Source organism: Diadema antillarum, unplaced genomic scaffold (genome assembly GCF_040938485.1).
Source record: "Diadema antillarum isolate AM-2024a unplaced genomic scaffold, OU_Dant_1.0 seq00000358_RagTag, whole genome shotgun sequence".
Classification (NCBI taxonomy): domain Eukaryota; kingdom Metazoa; phylum Echinodermata; class Echinoidea; order Diadematoida; family Diadematidae; genus Diadema; species Diadema antillarum.
In genome coordinates, this window is record NW_027271364.1 from 753,137 (window position 1) to 778,834 (window position 25,698).

The 25,698-nt window shown below is 37.7% G+C and overlaps 1 protein-coding gene across 1 annotated transcript; it reads left to right on the forward strand.

The window, feature by feature from the left end:
- Positions 1 to 6,803: 6,803 nt before the first annotated feature.
- LOC139731145 (decapping and exoribonuclease protein-like) lies at positions 6,804 to 21,556 on the forward strand. Its single transcript, XM_071642027.1, has 6 exons — positions 6,804 to 7,108; positions 12,840 to 13,010; positions 14,609 to 14,722; positions 19,286 to 19,424; positions 19,754 to 19,836; positions 21,403 to 21,556. Exons 1-6 carry the CDS (start codon positions 6,804 to 6,806, stop codon positions 21,554 to 21,556), a joined length of 966 nt encoding a protein of 321 aa, XP_071498128.1.
- Positions 21,557 to 25,698: the final 4,142 nt, after the last annotated feature.

Sequence of the window (25,698 nt, forward strand, 5' to 3'; positions counted from 1 at the left end):
GTACATTGGTCTTTAAGAGTACATTATTGGAATAAACTGTATGCAGTGTTATGTCATGCGGCAAAAATGTGAAAGGTCATAACGATATTTTATAGGTAATGATATCTCGTAAGCTTTAAAATTTAATTACTATATAAGGGGATCCATGCTCTGTGTACCGTACATACGCTTTGTCCGTACAATGAGATGTCGATAATACATGTATAATCACGTTCACGTCATTGTGCTTGTGTGTTTGTGAGATGTGTGCGTGCGCGCGCGTGTGTGCGTGTGTGTGTGTGTGTGTGTGTGTGGTGTCTGTGCCCGTGTTTTCTTCTTCTTCTTCTTCTTCTTCTTCTTCTTCCTTCCTTCCTTCCTTCATTCATTCATTCATTCATTCATTCATTCATTCATTCCTTTCTCCGGGCGGCAAGGAGGCTTGTTGCACCAGCCACGCCGGTCGTATGCCCGTTTGCTCAGAGTGTTTGTTTGAGTCAAAATGAGGGGGCGCTTTGGATGCATAAAATATATGCCCACGTATTATGTGGGCAAGCTTGGGATCTGCGTGTGGGTAAATAGTATTTCAGATTAAATTTAGATTCTGACTCTATTTCTTGATGATATTTCAGTTTTTGATTATAGGCGGTGTTTAGGAGAAGGGGGAAAAGGAAAATGTATATTTATATACATTCTTCTTCTTTTTTTGCGAGAAACAAATAGTAATGGAAATGTGCATTGTCTTGAGCAACTATCATGTCCCCCGTTTTGAGGGCATTTTGCGAGAATATGATATATTCTCGCAATATTTTAACACACATATATTGTGTTTAAAAAAGAGAAAAAACGAATTTCGTTTCTTTGGTCAAAAAAGAAGTCATTATGTGACATTATTTTTGTACAAAGTGATGAATTTTGTCTTTGTGTGATGTTTTGTTTTTGTGAATGTGAATGTGAATTCTGCGGTATTGAACGAAATTCGAATAAAGAATTTTAAAAAGGTGTCTGAGTCTGTGTGGGTCTGTATTTTTCAATCTTTGTTTTATTGGATGAAAAGGCACAGTCGCTTAAAATATGGATGGATTACGTTACGCATTAGGGGTTTACCAACATTTAAGTCTTGTTTATGTCACAGGCGTTCTGTGAGTCATTAGTGCTCAAATTTTCCGCAGTGGGTTGCAGTTCAGATTCCTTGCAGTTCAGATTCCTAAGGGGCGATCACACATCGCCGGTTTGGATGGCGGTTCATGGCGGTTCGGCAATTCGCCGTGCTCCGCCAAAGACCGTGTTCACACCGTACACAAACCCTTGTCATCCGTCACTCATCCGCCATAAACCCCGAGAACCGCGGGGAACCGCCAGAAAAATTAAACATGTTTAATTTTTCGTGGCGGTCTTGGCGGTTTGAAATGGACCGTGATCAAAACTCCGTTCACCGTGTAAAGAACGGCATCCTCCGTGTTTACACCGCAACATCCGTGATAACACCATGTTAACACCGCCATAACTTTTCATGCGAAAACAAATGTTGAATTTAAAAGAGAATAATGCCTCCGGCGACACTCCGTGGCGGAGCAATAAAAATGGGGAAAAAAGCAAAGATGAACCCATAATACAAGATCGGGTAAATATATTGAATGCTAAAGTTTCATTACTTTTTAAAAAATATTTTATAACATAGAGTAACAAAGAAAGTTTAATGCTCAAAAAGTTGGTAGGTATGTTGAATAGCACATCAGTTACATTAAAAGGTGTGTTCATAATTTTGTTAAAGCTTAACAGCTTAAAAGATGGCCAGCTACGTGAACCTGTAAGTTATACACAGAAGACTTATGTAAATATGTTGGGTTCTGCTTTCGTGATTATGTATGCCTTTTTGTAAGACTGCATGTTGATACAGATATGTTGAAACTTAGGAAAGTAGAGGGAAAAGCGATGTTGAAACTTGATTTAAAAAAAATTACCCCATTATTATGTTACGTGAACCTGTAAATAACAGGAAACTATGTAGATATACTATATTCTTCTTTGATAATGTATGTCTTTTTATTGACTGTTGTTAGAGATGATAAGTGAGAACTTAAATATGAAAGAGGAAAAAAAGAGATGTTGAAACAAGCAAGTATTTGTACATTACTTGGTATATAAACCTGCAAATGAACAGGGAACTTTGTAAACTATGTTGGATTCTGCTTTGACATGTATGTCTTTTTAATGACAATTAATACAGATATTTTAGAAGTAAACGAGAGAGAGAAAATGCATGTTGAAACTTGAAGACAATTGCTTATTGCATCAATTATGTCAATCTGTAAATACACAGGGGGTTACAACGTTTCGAAATTTCTTTTAAATTGTGTTTGCCTAACGAAGCAATACGTTCCTTGTTGTAACCCATTGAAGACGAGTGAAAGGGCTCTGATTGCATCCAACTACAGGGGCTTGGTATGGACTCCTCCACCTTTCGGGGAGATCCGTGTTACTACCGCGCCAATCCGCGTTAGCGACGTGTTCAAAACGTGATGAGAACGTATAGTCACATCGCGTTTAAAGTGCTTTCCGCCATCGTTGGGACACGCTTCATGGCGGTTTGAGAACCGCCATGAACCGCCATCTAAACCGGCGATGAGTGATCGCCCCTGTACAGTACTTGTACTTTATCTGTTCTAATAAAGTGACTTCCACGTTTTTGTAAAACATATCCTAATAACTGAAACGCTTATTATGTAAGGATCTAAAGTCTGCACCATTGAATGTTGATAAGCAACTTCAGATTGGGTCATTCAACGTGCACACATTCATTTCAAGTATAATACATGTACTATACATGTATAGGTACATACCAATACATGTAGTACATGTATCTATAAGTGTGTACATGTGGTAACTGCTTAAGTTTGTAAACCTTTGTGTGTCTAAGTTGAATTATTCTTTAAGTTGCACGTGCATAATCACCCCACCACCATTTCTTGTTCGGTCTGGCCGCACGGGATTCTAGCCTTCAACAGAAATGATTGTTAAGATGCTGTCTAATCTAGTCTTACTTCAATTCAATTCAATTCAATTCAATTTATTTTCATATTTCTCGATGAAAAATTACATCATATATAACAAAATTAAATGAAATACATGACATACATAGAATATTGCAAATATGTAAAACATAATAGTGGTCGATCTGTTGAGTATGGAATCTGTGAATGAATGCTAAAGAAATATGAAGGAACCTACTTAAAAGCGAGCTTGTTGAGCGTAGGTCCCGGTTAAAAACGAGTTTAAGATTGAGAAGGGGAGCACGGGTACAACAATGACCGCAACATAAGAGAAAAACAAAATAAAAAAGTACAAATATACAGTTATATAGCAAATTCTTCTCTAGTGCAGGTTAGGGGTCGGAAAAGACATTACTTGATAAGACATCAGACATCATTGTCAACACATATATCAAATGCTGTTTTGCAGTAGAATACAGCATCTTGTCCATGTTTTTGTACAAATAATACACAATCAAATTAGCTACATTGAAGAAAGTGAAAGGCAATCAATCATATGTATTTTCATTCAAATTGTCTTGATTTTTTTACTTTTCTGTTCAGCTCAGTGTCTGTCTCCATTGAACCGACTGTATATTGAAAAGGTAACTGATGACGTATCTGATGACGTAGACAACTGTTCCAAACCGAATTATGTACTTGACAAGAAAAAAAAAATCGTTACTTACGGACGTACAGCATAGATGAAGATCTATATTTGACATGCAGTATACACTGATATACACATGCACAGTACAGCATTTTGATTTTGTTTCACACGTAATTCTCACACACACGGATATCAAGGGTGGTATTCTGAAAATCTTCCCAAGTTTCTTTCTAAGTTTCTTCCTAAGTCAGAAATTTAGGAAGTGCCTAGAAAAGACAGAATTGGTATTCTGAGATTTCTTCCTAGGCACTTCCTAATGCAAATTAGGCCATCCTTATCCCCGCCCACGTCCTTTCTTAAAGCCCAAACAAAGTTCTGGTACGCCTGCAAAAGTTGTCAAATTTTGCTCCAAAATGTGAACGTATGCCTAGGATATGTGCGGAATAACGCTGTAATAACAAGATATTAGATGGGTAACGACGAAAATGGGAAATATTAACCAAAAACGTTCAGTCTCAGAACTTACCCGAACGGGGTCAGGCTAGACTCGGACTCGGGGATAACTCGGCCTCGCTTTGCTTGACGGCGGGATGAGTTGTATTGGTTGTCCCTCTGGATTGTACAGCGTTGTACTATGCATATGGGAGCGGCCTGTATAAACTACATTGTAGCGTTCTGGCTACTCGCAGTAATGGTACGAGTTGTTACAACGCGCGCATCAAAAACCTATTTGGCGCACAAAAATTGAAATTTGCATATTCCCGTCCCCTTCCTAAGTTTCTTCCTAAGTTTACTTAGGAAGATTTTCAGAATACCACTTAGGAAAAAATCCTGACTTAGGAAGAAATTTCTTCCTAGGAAGGATTTCAGAACACCACCCCAAATCCCCATAAGTAATAAAATAGAGCACATTATTTCTCGCGGAAAAGGGATAATTATCGACATTCAGTGTTGCAGCCACATAATAATGTAAATGAGATGACGACTAGTGATGATGTCCATTGACTAACTCACAACTTCCCAGTTGCTTTGTGTTGGCTCAGTCGGTAGCGCGTCTGCCTCCGACCCAAGCGACCCGGGTTCGAGCCCGAGTCGAATTCCCTGTCGAATAAATAGCCCAGGTATTCCCTGTAATAATAATACATTTTGGAGTGGCAGTTATTAACTATTTTTGGGTTTTGGATTTATCAGGGCACAAGGTCAAGGACACAGGACTTAAATCATAATAATAGTAAACTAATAAATTCATTATTATAATAACTCAAATAGAATTATGTTTTCTCTGAAGCTGAACTGATTTGGATTAAGGGTCATGGGGTAAAAGGTCATGGAACTCATTACATATAAAACAGAAAAAATGCCTAGCGATGGAGGCATCCTTTCTTCTTTGTGAATAATGTTTTTTTTTAATAATGTAATGCATATTATATATTGTAATGTATTGTGTGTATTTCTAAGCATATTTGTAGTGTACATACATTTTTTCTATCTCTTTCTTATTCCTTTTACGTGTGTTTAAATGTTTGTACATTTTAATGACTGTATGTTTGTTTGTTTGTTTGTTTGTTTGTTTGTTTTTGTAATATATGGTCGGACCCCTGTGAAAAACAGCTCTTAGCTGACCAGGGCTATCCGTCCCATGAGTGGAGAATAAATAAATAAAATAAAATTTTAAAAAATCGACTAGAATTGTTTCAGCGCCATCTGTGGCTTCATTTCGAAATCGTCTAACGGTTGATCACAGTGGCTAGTTATTTTCGTCAAATTTTCTATGTGCTTGTAAATATCTGTAAATAAATTGTATTATGATGTAAATAGCACCAGTCTGCAAGAATCTTCAGTCTATTGAAGGAGGCAGACTTAATCAGAAGAAGAAGAAGAAGAAGAAGAGTCTGGACCACAGGTTTTGTGGTCTGGACTGAGCAATATTATGTTGTGTGTAATGATGCCGTCCCCTCTAGCAAGAGGCAAAACACTCTGTCCCTCGGATAGGACATAAAATGGAGGTCCCGTGTGTGAGAGAGTCACAACTCATGCACATAAAAGATGCCGCTTCATTCATTCATCGCAAAGAGCAGGGTGTTAAACCCGGTGAAGTGGTCCCACCTCACATCCAACTGGACCCCATGGAATACCAACTTAGTGTAGCTAAATATGGGCTATCCAGCCATCTTCTCAGATGGAAATGAACAAATGAATAATAAAAATAAAATAAATAGCCATCTCAGGCTGGCTGATGCAGCAGTTAATCCTGCTTCATTCATTCATTCATCGCGAAGAGCAGGGTGTTTAACCCAGCGAAGTGGTCCCGCCTCACATCCAACTGGACCCCATAGAAGATCAGCTTAGCATAGCTGAATATGGGCTATCCAGCCATCTTCTCATATGGAAAAGAACAAACAAACAAAAATATATCCAGACATACAGTGTTCTTGACTTATATCAACAACTGCAATCCCTTCAACGTCTTCAATGTCATTTGCACAAACCTTAGACATAAAATCAGTACACGTAGTAGCGTGCATGTGCTGAACTTATTGCTTGAAAATCCTCCTTCCTCAACCCATCAAATAGAACGAACCAGCAAATTACACCACCCCCTAGTCCCCCCAATATAGAATGATTATAACATGAAATAGATACAGAAATTGTAATTGCAGAATAGTTACTCCCAAACCTTTGTTGCGAAATTCTTGCATGGACCAAGGTCCATGCGTGGATTTTTTTTTATATTAAAGATTAACTTGCAATCAGTAGTCAAAGTCTCTGCTTCAGACTCTAAATCCTGTCATTATGGCTAGCAGCGGTTTTGTGCGAGGCAATTTATGGTAATGATCGGGGAGAATGTTTTTTCCGTCTGTATATGTTTGTTCAATTGTTCAATCTCAATGTATTATACATGTGTATTTTTCGGTTAATGATTCTGGAGTTATCTCTCTCTCTCTCTCTCTTACTGAACATCTATTAGCGGCATCTTGTGGAGATCTACACTCACCTGCTCCTGAATGTCCCTATAGGACAACTTTGCTTTGTGTCTGATTAACTCTCAGCCATTCTCTTTGCAATTTCATTGCTGGTAGGGATCTAGCGCCGCCCGGGAAACATTCACAATCGCCGAAAGAGCTCTTCAAAATTTGGACAACCAACTACAATTCTGTTCAAGTCGACAACAGCAGGACAGTATCATGGCTGGCAATGACGTAGGATTTCGTGATCACGTTGTTCTTGGAACATTCTCCACGGACGAGGACATGAATTACTGCAATGATCAGCGAAATCGCCGATTCTTTGTCGAACCAGACGACAGACCAAATTTCGATCTGTTACACGGCATCGACGACTATGTCGACAGGGGTGACCATGATGACAGGGATCACAGCGTTAGGCAGCCGACACCGCTGACTCCCGTTTTAAAATGGATTCGAGACCACCAGAAAGAGCTGAAGGAAAAGGGAATCATGAAACCTGCCGGAAAGGGTCCAGAAATGAAGTAAGAATAAAATGCAGAATAAATTTGTTGAAGCGAATATGCTTATTGTCGATCCCGCTCAGTCCAGACAAAAAAAAAAGTTAGGTCCCTTACTGGCAGTTTGATAGCAAGCTTTATACGGTCTCCTTCAGCCGGACACCATCCAAATAGATCTTTCTTTTTGCCTCGTATTGTTCTAACTATTTACTCCGAATTTCTTTTCTACCAAAGATAATGAAATGTGGGGAAAATTGTGAATAGTTAGGATAACAATAATGACATTAATAATGATGAGGATATTAAAACGTCAGAAAAGTAAATGGACTTTTATAACGATCATTATGGCAATGATATTCGAGCAGACTCGATTTAGAACAGAACGATATATTTTGCGAAATTATTCTACTTATTCAACGATACACATATATACTATGTCAGTTTTTCAAGACAGAGAGGAGGTTGCATGACGTTTGATAACCTACAACCTTGACATCACACAATTCCCACTATTCACTGTCAGTGACTGTATTACCTTTCACGTGTTTTCACGTGTTTGGACGACAGTAGGATTTACATCTCAGAGGGCCTCTTACATGGGTGTTTGTATCATATTGCGCCTGTGACAGAGAATAGGTTTTAAAAAAGTCGTCATTGTATTTATTGATACATGACCAAGAGGTAAATGAAAATGAAAAGGCAAGGGGCATTACGGGGGAAATGCAAAATGGAAAGAGAGTATATATATACAAGGACGGCCTCCGGGAGTAGGGAATAGAGATGATGGAGATGTTTTAATCGATCAATTCAATCAATCAAATCTTATTTCATTTTTCGAAAAAAAGCATAGACATTTCTCTTTCCTTGGTAACAGAGAATAAGCAAATCAAAGTAAACTGAGAAAAATATAATCGTGGAACCTTGAAGTAATAACACCTTGTCATGAGAACTGAAATGATAAAGACGAAATAACAACATGCAAACTTCGAAAAATGGAGGGACCCATGCACTAAAAAGAAAAAGCTTAAAGAATGTGGGTACCTCAGATACAGATGGTGAAATAGAAAAATAAGCTGATGCACAAAGGGGAAAAAATCTGGGGAAAGAGCCTGGAAAAAAAGTATGGAAGCCCACTAAGAAGACAGAGTAACAAACAGACACATTAACACACGCGAATAAACATTAAACGAGACTGGGACAACGAAAGTAATAAAGGGATAAAGGAAAAGACAGAATGAGACAATTCAAGACTACCATGACAGGGAGACAATACACGTACAGCGGGCAGAAAGGCATAACAGATCCAGCGATCCTGGACAGAAGTATATCGAAAAAAATAATAGGATGCGTGAAAAGGACACGGAAATACCAAAATACAGAGAAATAGATGCAGAAGTAATATGAATATAAACGAATCTACCCTGCAAGTGTTTTAGGACAACAGGGACGAGAAATGGCGTGACATTATTATTTGGAATGAAAGTTCTTCGAAAGGAAATTAATTAAGCTTAGCTCAATTCTTTGGGATCATATTGCAATAATGATAATATTATGTGTTAATGTGTTAATAATATTTCATTCAATATGTGTCATGCATAATAGTAATATGTGTTAGATCGTGTCTGTCCTGTCTTTGTCTGTCTTGTTCGTTTTAAGATCCTGAAGGACAATTTCAATTGATTGATATTGACCCCTGGGCTCCTTTCATGTTCTTTTGTTTCTCTTCTCTTTTATCAATGCTGAAGATATTATGTGCGGACAATGGGATTATTTAATTAACGCTTACCACACGTGGGTATAGGTTGTTTGCTACGTTTCGTCACAGCACAATAAAAAATGTCTGTTCTGATTTACTCACGATTTTTTTTTTTAAGTGGAGAAAAATCACAAACCAAAAATAAACAAGGCACACTACCAGCACAATGCTTTTGCCTCCCCGGCCCACATCCGCGGCCCCTGGTGAGTATCTTCAGTGTACTAAGTGAGAATTCCCACTGCTCCAAAGAAAAACAGTATTAATAGGAGGGGTAATCATGATTAAAATATAGGTTTTCCCATTCATTTTCAAACTTTTTCCATTCAATTTCACAAATTTTTACTTCAATTTCGTCGCGGAATGTCGGGAGTAGGCCAAGCTTACTTTCAAATTCGTCTTTCGTCGTTCATTTTCAAATGAAGTCCATTCAATTTAGTCATTTGGCATACATTTTCGTCATTTACAGTTCAAATTCGTCAGTCTCACTTGCAGCACTCAAAACAGCAGGATTGATTTCGCTTTTTGTCAATAATTTTCGTTAAATTTCCATTCATATTCGTCTCATATCTCTACCCGGTGTGATTTTCCAGTCATTAATGTATTGGGTTTTTTTCAGTAAACGTTCACATTTTACATTCAGGAGTTAACATACACACAAGTGCCCCCCCCCCCCCCCACACACACACACAGAACCACAGATACAGACACACACACACACAAGCAATCCGAGTACACACTGATACAAACAGACGTATACCGTCTCGCAAACGAAAACACTGATAAACGATTTCTAGGCAAACATGATTAAAGACAAAATTTAAGTGTAGAATTGTCGCCTGTTTAATGTCAGAGAATGGATAACATGATTTTGTTTGCTGCTTTCCAGGGTACAAAATTTAAACTTTGTTTCATGCATTATGATGCGAAAACCTGAACATTACGAGTTAAAGTTCAAAATAAGACACTGACATACTGTCCTGGGTTATGACTTTTGACTGTCGTTTATCCTTCAATCATTTTCGTTGGCAGTCTAGTTTTTCGTGTGTATTGTTAAAGAAAATGGTTAGGGAATAATGTGTAACGATGCAGTTTACGAGAGAAAGTAAAAATATGTCGGCTTAAAGTTGGTTCACCATCAATATAAAGAATCGACAACATCTGACTAATTTGTATGAAATATTCATAAAATTGTGTGAACAAAGACGAATTTGATCTTCACATTCTGCGATCCGTCAGCGGGAGGGACGAATTTGAATGACAATTGACGATTCTGAATGCTATGTCTTCGAAAATGTTTGACGAAAACGAATTACAATGACAACTGACGAAATTGAAGTTGCTTCTCTGGACGAAATTGAATAATAAATCTTTGAAATTGAATGACAAAAGTGAGAAAATGGATGGGAAAACCTATATTCATGATAATATGAGTGCATGGCGAATAGGGTAAGAGAGGTACATGAAAATGAGAGGAGAGGGAATCCCCGCTCATCGAGGTAAGCAGAAAAAAAAGGTCCTCTTAGAGAAGACTATTATAACGACGTTTTTTGTCCGAGGATATCACCATATGATAAGAGATGCGTATCTACTAGAGTGGGAATTCCCACTCTAGAAAGATTGAAAAGCCATGGAACAAAATTTAATACATAATGGTGTTCGTTTCTGTATAATCGTTCTAATGGACTTTGTTAGCCCTACCAGAAGCCGTGCGGAGCTCGGCGTCCCCTGATAGTAATATATCGTGAAGAGGCAGAACTATGTATCCAGTAATCACCTTGCGCAATACACGAGTGTGTAGAGTATGTACGATTATAGAGCTAGTACAGCCATGACAGCTAGAGAAGTTCCATGGTACGATCAAGGACCTACTACACTATGGACTATGAACGGAGGTCTTTCTGTGATCCCATCATCTCCGCCGCTGTATACCTGATTATGTATATCTTATGTTTACATTCAGGTGCTTGGACAATGAAAATGTGTAGTTAGAATTAGTTCATCTTGATATATTATGTCTACATAATGTATCTGAAAGTTATCACTGTAAAAGATTAATTCTGTGTACTCACTTTTTGTGTTGTGTTTTGTTAAACGTTGTTAAAATTTTTCATCTTGGTATATAGTTTGTCTACATATGCAACTGAAAGCTATCACTGTAAAGGATTCATGTATTCCCTTTGCGTTTGGTTATATATTGTTAAAACATTTGTTGAATAAAGACATTTAAATAGAGTGTGTAATCGTGCATCGCCACTGACAAAAAAAAAATTCCCTCATTTCGGTCTTATTTGGCTGAGATGCTTTTTCAGATTCAACTGCCTCAATAAACACTAATGACTGGAGCAGCAAACCTCAAACATATAGTCATGACAAATCCTGTGTTAAAAAAATTGGTAGTACTAGAGTGGATATATTTGAACATGTATGTAACGTTGCTGAATGGTAAAGACATAAATGTCGTCTACCGTTGCTGTCAATGTTATTATTTACTCTGAAACAAAGTGCGAAAATCACAATCAACCTGTCAAAATATTTGCTTTCTCTTGTAAAGTACGTGCATTTCGCAATTTAAAATTGCTTGAGCGGTGACTTTCTAATATGCACTACTGCACATGCATTAAATTTTCTTGATTTAAGAGAGTTATTATCTTCTGTGCATGTAGTTTCAAGATTTCTCAAAACGCCTTTTTATCGAGGCTGGCTATCATCGGTGATAACTTGATTAAAAACGAGAAAGCATGTTTAAAATGTTTTGCGACGCTTTTGAAAGAAACAGGTATTTGAATTAATTAACGAGAGAACAATTTCCATGTGTAGGTCCATGGTTCGATTGTATGAATTCCCAATGCCGCAGAAGAAGAAGAGCGCCGTCATCGGGCTGATGAGATCGATGATAATTTACAGCAGAATTCCAGAAACTGAAGGAATATTCCTTCAGTTTCTGGAAGGTGCGGGTGGATGAGGGGAACCGTACAGTGCCAGGGAGGTGGTAGTAACTGCCCTTCGGCCGGACATGGTGCTGGTGGCTAGGTCTGTGCACAGGTTAGCAATGGTGGAGTTAACTGTGCCATGGGAGACAAGGATGGATGAGGCAAGGGAAAGAAAGTTGGATAGGTATGCTGAGTTGAGGGAGGAGTGTGAGAAAAGGGGGTGGAGAGCGGAGGTGCATACTGTGGAGGTGGGGTGCAGGGGATATGCTGGACGATTGGTAAGGAGGTGGGTCAGAGGGATGAGAATAGGTGGTAGGGACGGGGAAAGGTGGATCAGGAGAATTTGTGGGGCAGCAGAGACAGGATCTGCATGGATAGTAGGGAAGGCTTGGGGGTGGTGGGAATAGGGGGGTGTAGAGAGAGTGTTTCTGGAGTGAGGAGAGGTGATTGATGCCAAGCGTTTTCCCTTTTTTTTGTCTTGTTTTGTGATGTTTTGCTTTGTTTTGGTTTGTTTTGTTTTATCTTTGAAATGCCATGGGGGTGCTGTCAAGGGGATCCCATTAACGCAGCACCGGCCAGCCAGGGAGAGGTGTACAGCACTTAAATGGCCGAAACACTGGTGATCCCTGGTGTGCTGCTGACGACCCATGGCATTTGCGGAGTTACTTGTAACATCTTTCCATTGATTATCTTGCAGAATAACACATCAAATCATAAATTTAAAGAGAATGAAAGCCAAAGATAGATAGATATGGGAAATGATTGAATGTAGCAATATTAGTTGAACACATAAGTGAAAATTCAAAGAAAATCGGACAATCCGTTCACAATTAACAACAACAGCAATACAATTTAGTTTTGTTGCCGCCATCGTTGGATGAGAAGACAACATTTTTGTGACTTCACCAATGGAAAATGATATAAAGAAATCATGGAAAAATCAATATATTTTAACTTTTCTAGCATAATAATAGACTACTCGACTTACCGTTTTCAGAAGCAACGGGGAACATTATCATATTGAATATTAATTTAGTTCAATTATTCATTATACAATCATTGCTCTCAGAATGGACGTCGATTTTGTAGCTCGTCGTGGCCTTCTAATGAACCTCCTCCGTGCCGCAAAGGATGTTCAGGGAGTCGGCTTGCTGGTAACGCGTTACAATGGGACCTACTACCTGGAGGGCATGGGGCGTCGACGACAAGCCGAAGTCCCAAATTGCCCAAGAGAGATTGGGTATGCCGGGAAGAAATTCCTGCACTACGTCACAAGCAGTAGGTTACATGTTCTTGAAATATTCTCTCTGTTTCCATCATGTTGATCGTGACCTTGATCAGGCTTTTAAAATCCTCCAAAATTAGAATAATGCCAAACATTTGCGATAATAAGTGTAGATAATGAAGAAAGGCACCGTACAACAAGGAGAGTACTAAACGAGATATGTGAGTAGCCGTTGTTGTCGTTGTCGTTGTTGTTGTCGGCGGGGGCGCACGGCGGCGTCGTCGTCAACAACTTGGTGTACTCTCAACAAATTACTCAATAACTTTCCACAGATTTGAGTCATGACCACTAAACTCACACTACAGATAGATATCCAAAAATGCCCGTCAAGTTCGCATATAATGGGTGAAGTCCGACAAGTTCAAAGGTCAAATGGCAAATTACCTTTACCTGACATGCCTGATAAGTACTGTACTCACAGTACAGTCGTGTACTGTCAATAACTTTCCACAGCTTTGAGCTATGACCAACTTCACACCACAGGTACATCAACAAAAGATGTCTGTCAAGTTTTGATATTGTTAAGTCCGACAAGGTCATGAGGTCAATGAACTTGAAAAACACTATACTCACAAATTGCGAAATGCAGGCGAGACATCGTTTGGTGGTTTTTTCATTTCATTTCATTTCATTTATTTTTTCCATCTCCAACAGAACTTGTAAATACATTTTTCCTTCCACATAAAATATAGATACATATACTGTATATGTCAATGTTACAAAATATGATGATTGGAATTTATGGATACACAAATGATAAGGTAAAAAGAAAAAAGCACAAAAAGCATTCTGAAGTTAAGACAATGCAGGAGATGGGGAGGAGTGCTGAAGAAGCAAAGCTTGTAGGGTGCATTCCCCCCAAACATATCTTATATCATTGATCTTCTACTTAGCACATGAGACTAAATTTACAAAAAGAATTACACAAACTACCTTGTTGCCTTGTTATTCATGAGCCTTGTTATTCATGAGCACATCACTCTGGCCTCCTGAATAATTCAGCTCTAGCTACAGTAGATTGTCACTTCAGACACCGGCACTGGTATTCACCATTCCAACATCAGTGATGCATACGCATTGTATAGATGTTTCGAATAGGGCTGATAGTTGCATAACGATTGTATAGATTTTTGTTTTCTTTTGGGGTTTTAAGACCAATATTAGCTGATTATCATATGTAATTAATCATAAATTAGAGATACCTAATCTTCGGCAATTGCAGTAAGTCCCTTTTCATCAGTATGATTATCGTGATTGAGATTGACATGTTTTGTTAACCGATCGTCATGTGTTCAGCAGTGCTGCATGCCGAAAAAAAAGGTGGACAGTGTGCAGTCATAATTTGATCAGGTATTCAGGCGAGATGTAATGTATGCATAATATTATATACATGTAATTGATACGAAATGAATCTTCAAATTTTGTCATCCATTTTCATTAAAAAAAAAAAAAAGTTGACGGGGGCCCGCCAGATATTGACCAACCAATCGACGCCCGGTCCTCGTACACTCGATAACCAAGGCTAAGTGTGGTGACTACACCTTCCTGTTAAGCGGGGAGACTGTAGCTGAGCGGAAGGACGCGGTCGAGCTCCCTCCCATGAACTACGTCGATGTGAAGACCTACCAAGCCCTGTCCGAGCGCAGGTTACAATCGAACTTCGAAAAGTAGGTTTACCCCTTTGCAGTCATTAACAATGATTGATTCACTGGCATCACAACTTCCACTGATAGTTTTAAAGGATTGTATCTCACCGAGCGGCGAATGTTTGCGAACGTATCGCTGAAGGTTTCGTCAGGGTTCGTGAACAGTTGCATCCAGGGGCGTCACCAGCCTTTTTTTCAAGGGGGGTGCGTTTTGACACTAAATGTAACGAGATTTTTTGGACAGACATTTTTTTTTTCTAATTCAGGAAGCTCTCAATCCCCAGACTTTTAGGTTTTTTAGGGAAACCAAGCGGGGAAAGGGCACCGGCGTAGCTAGGATTTCATCTTTTTCTTTTTTTCTTTTTTTTTTTTTGGGGGGGGAGGTGTTAGTATGCGAGGGAGCGAAGCGACCGAGCCCGACCGAACGGAGCGAGCACAGGGGAGGGGGTGGTGCATTTTGCACTTTGCATTTTGATGTTGTAAATGGTGCAATTCGATGCATGTTTTTGCTTGGTTTATCGACTTGAAACAGTCCTACTTGTTTAAGGTAGCAGTATATTTTGATGTCGATTGTTATTGAACAATTATTTGCTATAAAATAGTATCATCCAAATAAACTTCCTGTTTTAATATTAATTTTACACTGAATATCTTGAACGCGACGAAACAAGAGCGAGCGGAGTGAGCGAGGGGGAGGATGGGGGAGGGTGTGGGAGAGGGTGTCCCCCTACCACGGTGAGAACTTTTTGCATTTTGATGATGTAAATGGTGCAATTTGATGCAGGTTTTTGCGTGTTTTATCGACTTGAAACAGTCCCACTTATGTAAGGTAGCAGTATATTTTGATGTAGATTATTGTTGAACAATTTGCCTATAAAATAGTATCATCAAAATAAACTTCCTGTTTTAATATTTACACTGAATATCATGAACGCGACGAAACAAGAGCGAGCGGAGTAAGCGAGGGGGAGGGTGTGGGAGGGGGTGTCCCCCTCCCACGGTGAGACCTTTTTGCATTTTGATGTTGTAAATGGTGCAATTTGATGCATGTTTCTGCGTGTTTTATCGACTTGAAACAGTCCCACATGTTTAAGGTAGCAGTACATTTTATTCTTATGTAGATTATTATTGAACAATTTTGCCTATAAAATGGTATCATTTAAATAAACTTCTTGTATTGATTCTTACACTGATGTCATGAACGCGACCGAGCCCGAGCAAGCGGAGCGAGTGAGGGTTTAGGGTGTGGGAGGGGGTTGTCCCCCTCCCATGGTGAGAACTTTTTGAATTTTGATGTTGTAAATGGTGCAATTTGATGCAGGTTTTTGCGTGTTTTATCGACTTAAAACGGTCCCACTAAGGTAGCAGTACATTTTGATGTAAATTATTATTAAATAATTTGCCTATAAAATGGTGTAATTTAAATAAACTTAATTCTTTCACTGAATATTATGAACGCTGTCTGTTAAGCAATCAAACAGGGGGAAAAAAGCATGCACACGAGGGTGTAGATAAGGGGCATTTCACATTTCTCCTCCCAATCGATGATGATTTTGTATTTTCAGACCTGAAATTCAGTGATTTGGTGCAAACTTTTGGTGCAATACAATTGTAGGCCTACTTGAATTTTTTGCAGCCCCCTCCGAAAAATAATAATTTAAACAAATACTTTTTTTTCCGGTGAAATGTTAATGCCTCTTATTCCGAGTGTGCATCATCTCTGTGTATTAACAAAGTATAGTGAGGTGTTAGGGGGAGGATTTGGGAGGGGGATACCCCCTCCCTCTCGACGGAGCTTTTTGTGGAAAATCGGGAAATTGTCATTCCCCATATATAGTGTACTAAGTCTATAGAAGGGACAAGGCAATGGGAGAGTGGTAAGATACCTCTCCCATATTTGATCATATTTTTTCCGCCTTCCAAATCCCCGGTCAAAATCTTTAGGGGGGGGGGATCGATCCCCTCCCCCCCCCCCTTGGCTACGTCATTGGGAAAGGGTTAATTATTGATTGAAAAGAGATAATATCCCCTCCCCCATGACGGAACTTTTGCATTTTTTTATGAAGTAAAGTGACAGATTTGATGCACACTTTCGATTAAACGTTTGTAAATCTGTCAATCTATAGGTGTATTAAGTCCATGGAGAAAAGACCGAACGGGGGAAGGTATATGGGAAGAGGTACCCCCCTCCCATACGAGAGAGACTTTGCTTTTTTTAGAATTGAAATTCAGCAACCTGCCATCTGGTGCACACTTTGGGTGAAATAATTGGACAGATTTCTAACAAAAAAGGCAAGAAAATCTTTTCATCTCGGGAATTATAATTATGTGGGGTGGGGCAAATATGATGTCTTGCCCCTTGAGCATTATTTTTATGGAGGCAACTTTTTTTTCTGTCAAAAAGCAAGAAAATCTTCTCAACTCACTAATTTATGGCGGGGGGGGGGGGGCAAAAATATAATATGCTTGCCCTTCCAATGTTTTTATGGGGGTAAACTTTTTTTTTCCTGGCAAAAAAGCAAGAAAATCTTCTCGTCTCGGGAATTATGGGGGGGGGGGGGGTGGGTAAAATGATATACTTGTCCCTCCATTTTTTTTTTTTTATTAGGCTAAGGCTCGCACTTGGGCTAGGAGAGGTCAGAGGTAACGTGCTGTGCATAGACCCTATACATACTTGTAAGTATAGCACACGATACATGTAACCGTGTACATGCTCCGTACCGTACGGATGTAGAGTACGGTCGATATAATAGTAAACACTGCTGTAGAATACTCGTAGATGTAAAAACAAAAACAAAACAAAAATCAGTGCTGACAGAGCCCAGGATGAGAATTGTTTTTGCCCACGATTTTGTTGTCCCTGGTGGAAAAAAAAAGGTTAAAAAAACCCCAAGAATAATTATTTAGCGTCCGGTGTTGAGGTCGCTCGCAGACTGAAGAGGTTATATTATCATTTTTTTTTTTGGTCTGAAGGGGGGTGCGCCCGCACCCAACGCACCCCCCCCCCCCCCGTGACGCCCATGCAGTCAAATTCGTAAGCAGTTGCAATCAATTCAATTCGCAAACAGTTTTCATTGTCGAAAAGAAATTTTAAACATTTTTTTTTCTGTTTGTGACATTGAAAACTTTTTGCAAATTTGATTATAACGGTTTACGAACTTGATTGCAACTGCTTACGAATCCTGACAAAACCTAAGATTTTCTCAATAAACCATTTCGTAGTTCCACTTTTAGCATGAGCAGAAAATGGTCATTTGTCATAACAGGCATGTAGGTCTTTCAAATTCACTGAGATAAACATCTGTGATGTAATAACTATTCATGTTCAAGTCCAAGCCGCTTATTTCATCTCCGACAAAATATCATTTGAATACACATATAATGACACGAAATCAGTACAAATACACAATGTTATATAAAACAGGATGGTGTCAACTGTGATACGAATAATATATTGAAAAAAAGTTCAATTGCAAAACTAAACAAAAAACAAAAAAACGGGCAAATTGCCTGAGAAAAAGGGACAAGAAACAGTGTGTATTTTATTCACACACGTACACACACACGCACACTAACGATCACGAGACAGCTCTCTTGAAAAAAAAAAGAAAATAGATAGATGATGCGTACGAAGTATTAACATAATCCTTTAAAATAGTACTCTCCAACACATCCTCCTGACAGCAACAAATGGTTCTCTAAAGCCTAATATTTTGGCAATAATGATAGATAAAAATAATGCTTTCAGTGCAAAGCAATAATTGGATGCGATAAATGGCTGCTTCTTACTGGCCACCCTGGGCTGGGCACCGTTCTTTGTTTGAACACGAATCGCATAAATTGTTACGTTGGGCAAGCCTATTCATTATGTTTCTATGAAAATGAGTTAAGTGCCTAAACAGCTGAGAAAAGAGAAAGGTCATTTTTCGAAATGTACTCATGATTTAATTACGAAATGGTCTATTTGCTACGTTCGCAAATATTTGCCGTTCAGTGAGATACCCTCATAAGCAAATCATAATTTCACACCATCCCATTTGTTTTAGCGTGCTCACCCATATAACTATAACATCATCGTTATAGAGCTAATGATTTTGAGAATGGAGAGCCGATCTACCATCATCTGCTGTCTGTCAGAAAAATTGTCAGTCAAACAAACGATATTATAGGACCCACGGCTCTAGCTAAAGGTAAATGGAGTTGACATCTGTTGAACATTTTAGTGCAACATTCTTCCACAAAGTGTGACTGCATACTGCCCTCCTAATCTTGGCTTTACAATAATATAAGTACGCATTATAAGAACAAAATTGGAGAGGAAGATAGTGAACAGGTATGGCTCTCCTAGAAATCTTATTGACTTTATGATAACACATACACGTAATATTGTTTTTGTTTGTTTGTTTGTTTGTTTGTTTGTTTGTTTGTTTGGGGTTTTTTCTCTTTAGATAGAGAGAGAGAGACTTGTTGCCCCGATGCAGAAATCACGTTCTTTACCCTAAACTTCTCCTCTCCTCTCTCCTTTCGATCTCGATCTCTGTCGATTTTTTTTTCTTTCTGACATGATGCCATATCTCTTTTCAGATACGGAACGCTCAGGTGGTGGTCGATGAACCACATCAGCGGAGTCTCCGACATCGTGGTAGGCTGGAGGGACGACAGACGGAACGTCGTCACGTCAACGGAGATGATGAGGACCGAGGACCTACCCAGCAAGGCAGCGGTAAAATTTAGATGACACTCTGTCGTCATAGTGATACCCGCATTACCTTCGTAGAGAATAGTACTGAATTGAAGTTTGGAGGGGGCATTGGAAAAAAAACAGTAACATTTTTGAATAACCTTCAAAATATTTTATTTTCATTTTGCATAGAATACAATAACGCTATTATTTACTATTATATGTTCAAATGTGTGTTTGTGTTCAGAATATATTGATTCATACGTGATATTAACAAAAGGGTATTATGCATTTTATTCATCTATTCATTTTTATTTAATCTATTTATTCATCTATTCATTTATCACATCTATCTATTTTTTTTTAACAAGGGATGGGATCCAGCGTCGTGTGTGTCCAGGTTTTTGTCTTTCGTCAAAGACATCCGGGAGAAAATCCCCGACGACGACCCAAGGTATGATATCGACAACGTGCCATTCGTTCGGATCCTTAATATGAAACAAGAAAGGAGAAAACAAATCATGTTCATATCACATGGAATGATACTGCTTAACGTGAAAGCATAACTGCCGATTCGGCGACTGTGCGGTCAACCATTGCTGTGCATTGACCTCTGCTTCAAAAACTTATTGCATACCTGAAACTGACTCCATATTTTCCTCACTTTCTGTAATTACTTAGATTATGTTTGTACTCCTCTTTTTGAAATACCAAATGAATCATGATAAAAAAACGTGACCCCAAATGATATGTGAATCTACTTCTTTCAAGTATTTTTACGTTGCAAAACACTGTTGTTGTCATCGAAATTCAAGTTCGGATGATTAAAGGGGCATTCCAGACGATTTTCATAATTTCACATCATGTAGTACAAAAGTCAACAGCTCCTTGTATAGATTTGTGGAATTTATTGTGGTCCTTGAGCAGAGAAATCAATATTTTGAAAAACCTTAAACAAATCACACAGGGATGATGACATAGGAGCCTCACATATTTAGGAAATGTAGCAATGCAATACCATTACAAAGCACGTGCTTGATAAGGTCACCTGTGTAGAATTCTTTTGTTCTTCTCCCTTGAGTCCCCACTCATACATTCTTACGGTGAGACTGCCATGTCATCATCCTTGTTCATTTGTGATTTATTATGAATTTTGAAAACATTCTTATTTCTCATCCCAATCACAATAAATTCTGAAACTCTGTACTCAGTATAACCAATTTGTAGTTGTTTATAATGTGTAAAAGCCTGAAAATCATCCGGAGGTCTCCTTTAACCTTATGTTGTTATATATAGAATCTGTTCTGAATTATGTAGACACAGCGAAGTTATATGATATATATATTGCATTGTACATAAGAGTGTAATGACAAGACGGTTTATATTTTGCGTTAAACACGTTTAACTCGATTCTATTGTCCGTTTCCTTGATTTTCGATACAGAAAATGGTTGTGTTAATTCTAGAGCAACTAAACGAAGTATCTTTTGGAATAATACTATTTGCCATTCTGTTCCGCTACTGCAGTATGAAATCTTATATACTACAGAATGATTATGCAGTATGAGAGGTAATCAACGTGCCATTTGAAAAAAAAAATGATAAATGAAGTTGACAATTGTCGGATTGAGTTGACTGATTGTGTAATACGCATGAAAGACCCAAAGTGATATGTTGCGCTTCCGCGTATTTTTTATGCTAACGTCAAATACAATCTTTAAGTCTTTAAGGTGCGTTTATCTTTTTAACTCATCAGCTCAAGTTTTTTTTTTTGAAATGCCTTTCTTTTTATTTTTCCATATAGTTAGATCTAAAGAATTTTTGCCAATACAGAATTATAGACTCTATAAATTTACAGGATAGCATGCCTTGTCTCAAAATGGGGTAAATTTATTTTTATTTTTTGTATATATATTTTATTCAGCTAGACCTTATCACACCTATAATTGTTGATAGTGAAATGCCTTTGCTTCTCTTATGACACCTTGTGTGAGACCTTTTCGCGATTTGTGTTCCAACAGCGCCGTCTATTGTATGGGACTAAATAGGCTGGAGATCAGCCGAGACACCTGGTGGCAGTTGAAAGAAAGGCGACTCAGCTTCAGCCGTAAGGAGGATGATTACGTCATACTGAAGGATTGGTATCTGCGAGATGTCCTGAAGGTTCCCGAATGAGTGGATCACGTCACGAATAGACACCTGTGATGACCTCCACCCACTCGTGCGTTGTAACTAAACCTGCATTCGTTCTTGAGAAAATTATTTCAGTCTCAAGAGGTGATATCAATTTCTTGTTGAAACGAATCGTACGCAATCATGTAACAATGATGTATGATTTGAATAGGCTTTTAGATGGACTACTGAAGACAAATAAGTAGGCACCTACTGATAGATAAATGATTTATACATTTGCTTGTACACCAAAGCTTGCATATGAAGTTATGTTTCATACCAATATAAACGATTTAGATGTAATGGTATCAAACTTATATACGTAAGTAAGGTAGTCATGTGATTATCCTCCATGAGAAATCAAATTTCTCAAAATGGGACCTCTTTTGTTTATAACGTATATAAATGATATGATAAACGTTTCTCATATTTTATCTTTTTTGTTGTTTGCATATGATTCAAACGTGTTTTTTTTTCACATTCTGAGCCCCACATTTTGGTGGATACCTAAAATTCAGAACTTCAAAAGTTGCTTTATTGGATAAGATCAAACAGATTGTCTTTGAATCTTCTCAAAACTAAGCGTATGTTATTTACTTATTCTTTGAATAGTCTTCCTAATAATATAGTATTAGATGATACTGTTATATAATAGTTGTTGTTTCATCAACGGAGTTCCTAGGATTGAAAATTGATAATAAACTTTCGTGGAAGACACATATTGATAATATTTGTCATACAATATGTTGTAACATTGGTGTCATAAATAAAGTTAAGTTTCATTTTCCCTTCCCACCCTCCTTATGCTATATTCAACTTTGATTCTGCTTTATCTTAATTACGGTATCATAGCTTGGGGAAATACGCATTCAATGCATCTTGATAGACTGTTACGTCTCCAGAAAAAAAAAAACCAAACAAACCTTCGTGTAATTTACAATGTATCTTGGATCTCATACAGACGTTTATTTTTTTTTTTTTTTTTAAAGAAGATTTTAAAGGTAACTGATCTTTATAATTATCATCTTGGTCAATTCATGTATAAATTTAATAATAATTCATGTCCTCTCACTTTTACTGGGACGTTTGTGGAAAAACAACTCATTCTACAGATACCCAACTCGTCATTCTAATGAATTTCATTTACCTTTAACCAAGACTGTATTTACTCAATCCGCATTTACTTTTGTTGGACCAAAATTTTGGAATAGCCTTAGTGATAATTAAAAAACGGCTCCAAGTTTGAATTGATTTAAAGTCAAGTTAAAGAATCTTTCTTTTAGATATTTATTTTAAAAAAAATTCATTTGAACGTCGTCAATAAATTTATATGTGTTTTCATATTCAAATTAAAAAGATAAAATTTTGTGGAATTTTTAATGATTGTAGAAGTACTGGAATATTCACTTTCATTTTTTTTTTTTTTTTTGCTTCATATGGCTTATGGCTTAGCTGCTCCGTTCACTCTTCACTTCTTGTCTTCACAATCGACATTATTCTTGTTTTCTATTTTCCAACCATGCGTGTTGTCTCTTCTTCTTCTTCTTCTTCTTCTTCATCTCCCTGTCTTTTCTTTTCTCTCTGTGTCTGTCTTTCTTTCCTTTTCTATTTTCTGTCCCTTCTATATATTCATATAGAAGGAGATTAAAGTCCTTTTTATTGCAATTCTATGATCCCACAGAATTGCATTAGCCTGTTGAATCATCTTAATTCCTTTTCGAAGAACTTATATTACAAATAATATGCTGTCACGTGTTTTTTCGTCTCTGTTGTCCTGAGACACTTACAGAGTAGATTTGATTTTATTTATATTACTTCTGCATCTATTTCTCACTATTTCTCCATATTTCCGTATCCTTTTCACGCATCCCATTATTTTTTCGATTCAGTTCTGTCGAGGATTGCTGAATCTGTTATGCCGTTCTGTCCGTTGTATTACCTTCCTGTTATGTTAGTCTTGTCTCATTCTGTCTTGTCTTTTAGTCTCCCTTTATTAGTTTCTTCCTCCCAGTCTCGTTTAATGTTTATTCGCGTGTGTATCTGTGTCTGTTTGTTATTCTGTCTTCTTAGTGGGCTTCCAGATTTTTTTCTACCTTTCTTCCCAACATTTTCCCCCTTTTTTCATCAGTTCATTTTTTTTATTTAACATTCTGTATCTGATGGGCCCACATTCTACAAGCTTTGTCTTTTTAGTGGCTTCCTCCATTTTTCGATGTTTTGCATATTGTTATATCGTCTTTATCACTTCAGTCAGTCAGTTTTCATGACAACGTAATGTTACTTCAAGGTTCCACAATTATATTTTTCTCAATCTAATTTGTTTTAATTATGCAACCTTATTCTCAGTTACCAAAGAAAGTGATATGTTTATGTTCTTTTCGAAAAATGAAATAAAATTTGAATTCAATAGAATTAGTGTTGGGATTTGTCTGGGTGTTTGTTTAGGGCTAGTTAGGTTTTTATTCGTAGTTCCTGTAATTCATTTTGTAATCTTAATTTCGTGTACAAAGTAGAAGATCAATGATATGATATGTATAATTGTTTTACTATGTTTGGGGGGAATGCACCCTACAAGCTTTGCTTCTTCAGCACTCCTCCCCATCCCCTGCATTTTCTAATCTTCAGAATGCTCTTTGTGCTTTTTTTTTCACCGTATCATTTGTTTATCCGTAAATATCATTTATCATATTTTGTAATGTTGACTCATATATGTGCTTATATCTTACGTGAAAAAAGAATATGTAATTACAAGTTCTGTTGGAGATGGGAAATATAAAATTGAAAAAGATGAATGAAATTATATCGTTCTTTGAGAGTTTGTAATTGCAGTGAACTGTATACAGTGTAATATCATGAAGTAAATATAAGAAAGGTCATAACGATATACAGTATCTGAGATAATGATATCTTTTATGCGTTAAACCCTATTCAACATACAAGGAGCCTTTGCCCAGATGTCTACGCTCTGTTTGTGTGAGATATCGATACTATCACGTGCAAGTCAATGTCAACCACTATCAAGTCGGTAGCAGTGTGTGTGTGTGTGTATGTATATGTGTGTGTGTGTGTGTGTGTGTGTGTGTGTGTGTGTGTGTGTGAGTGTGTGTGGGACAATGTATTCGCATAATGATTAAAGTCTTGTGCCATTTGTCATATGTTCTGTGAGGCATGAGTGCTTTTTCAGCAGTGGATCACAGTTCACATCCCTAAGTACAGTGCTTTATGTAATCTAACAAAGAGGCTTTTGCATTATCGTAAAACATTCTCCAATGACTGTAACGCTTATCATATTAGGATCATGAAGTCTGCACCATTGTATGTTAATAAGCAATTTCTGATGGAGAGCTTGCACAAATTCATTTTAATCATAATACTATGGTATAAGCTGGTAAATCTTTGTGTGTCTTTATAAAGTTGAATTATTCTTGCACGTACATAATCACCCCACAAAGAGTTCTTATACTTGGTCTCGCGACAAGAGATTATAGCCTTCCACAGAAATGTCTGCTGTGATTCTGTCTAATCTAGTCTCAGATAATGTTAACACATAAGTGCTCTTTTGCAGTAGAATCCAGCGTCTCTTCCACGTTTTGTACAAAGAACACACAATCAAATGAGTTGAGATAAAAGCAAGTGAAAGGCAGTCATATATATTCATTCAAATTGCCTTTATTTCTAAAGTTGCTGTTCAGAGTCTTTCTCCATTGAACCAATTGTGTCATGAAAAGGTAACTGATTATACGTAGCTGATTATGTAGACATAAATGTTAGGAAACCCAATTACGTATTTGACAGGGAAAAAACCCGTTGCTTACTGATGTGTAGGCATACGGCATAGATGAATACCCCTAAGCAATTAAATAGAGAACAAAAATTGTCGGCCTTATGCCAAAAGGGCCTTAAACCACTTCCATTGTTATGCCAAAAGGCCCTTAACGTATAGACTTTGTACACTATTAGCGCCCTTTTGACATAACAGGGGAAGTTTTTAAAGGCCCTATAAAGACCGACGAAAAATCAAACAATCATCAGTGTTGCAGCCAAATTAAAATGTAAATGAGTCATGATGACTAGTGATGATGTCCAGTAAATAACTCAGACCTGTCCAGTTGCTTTGTACTACATGTATTACATCCACACAAACA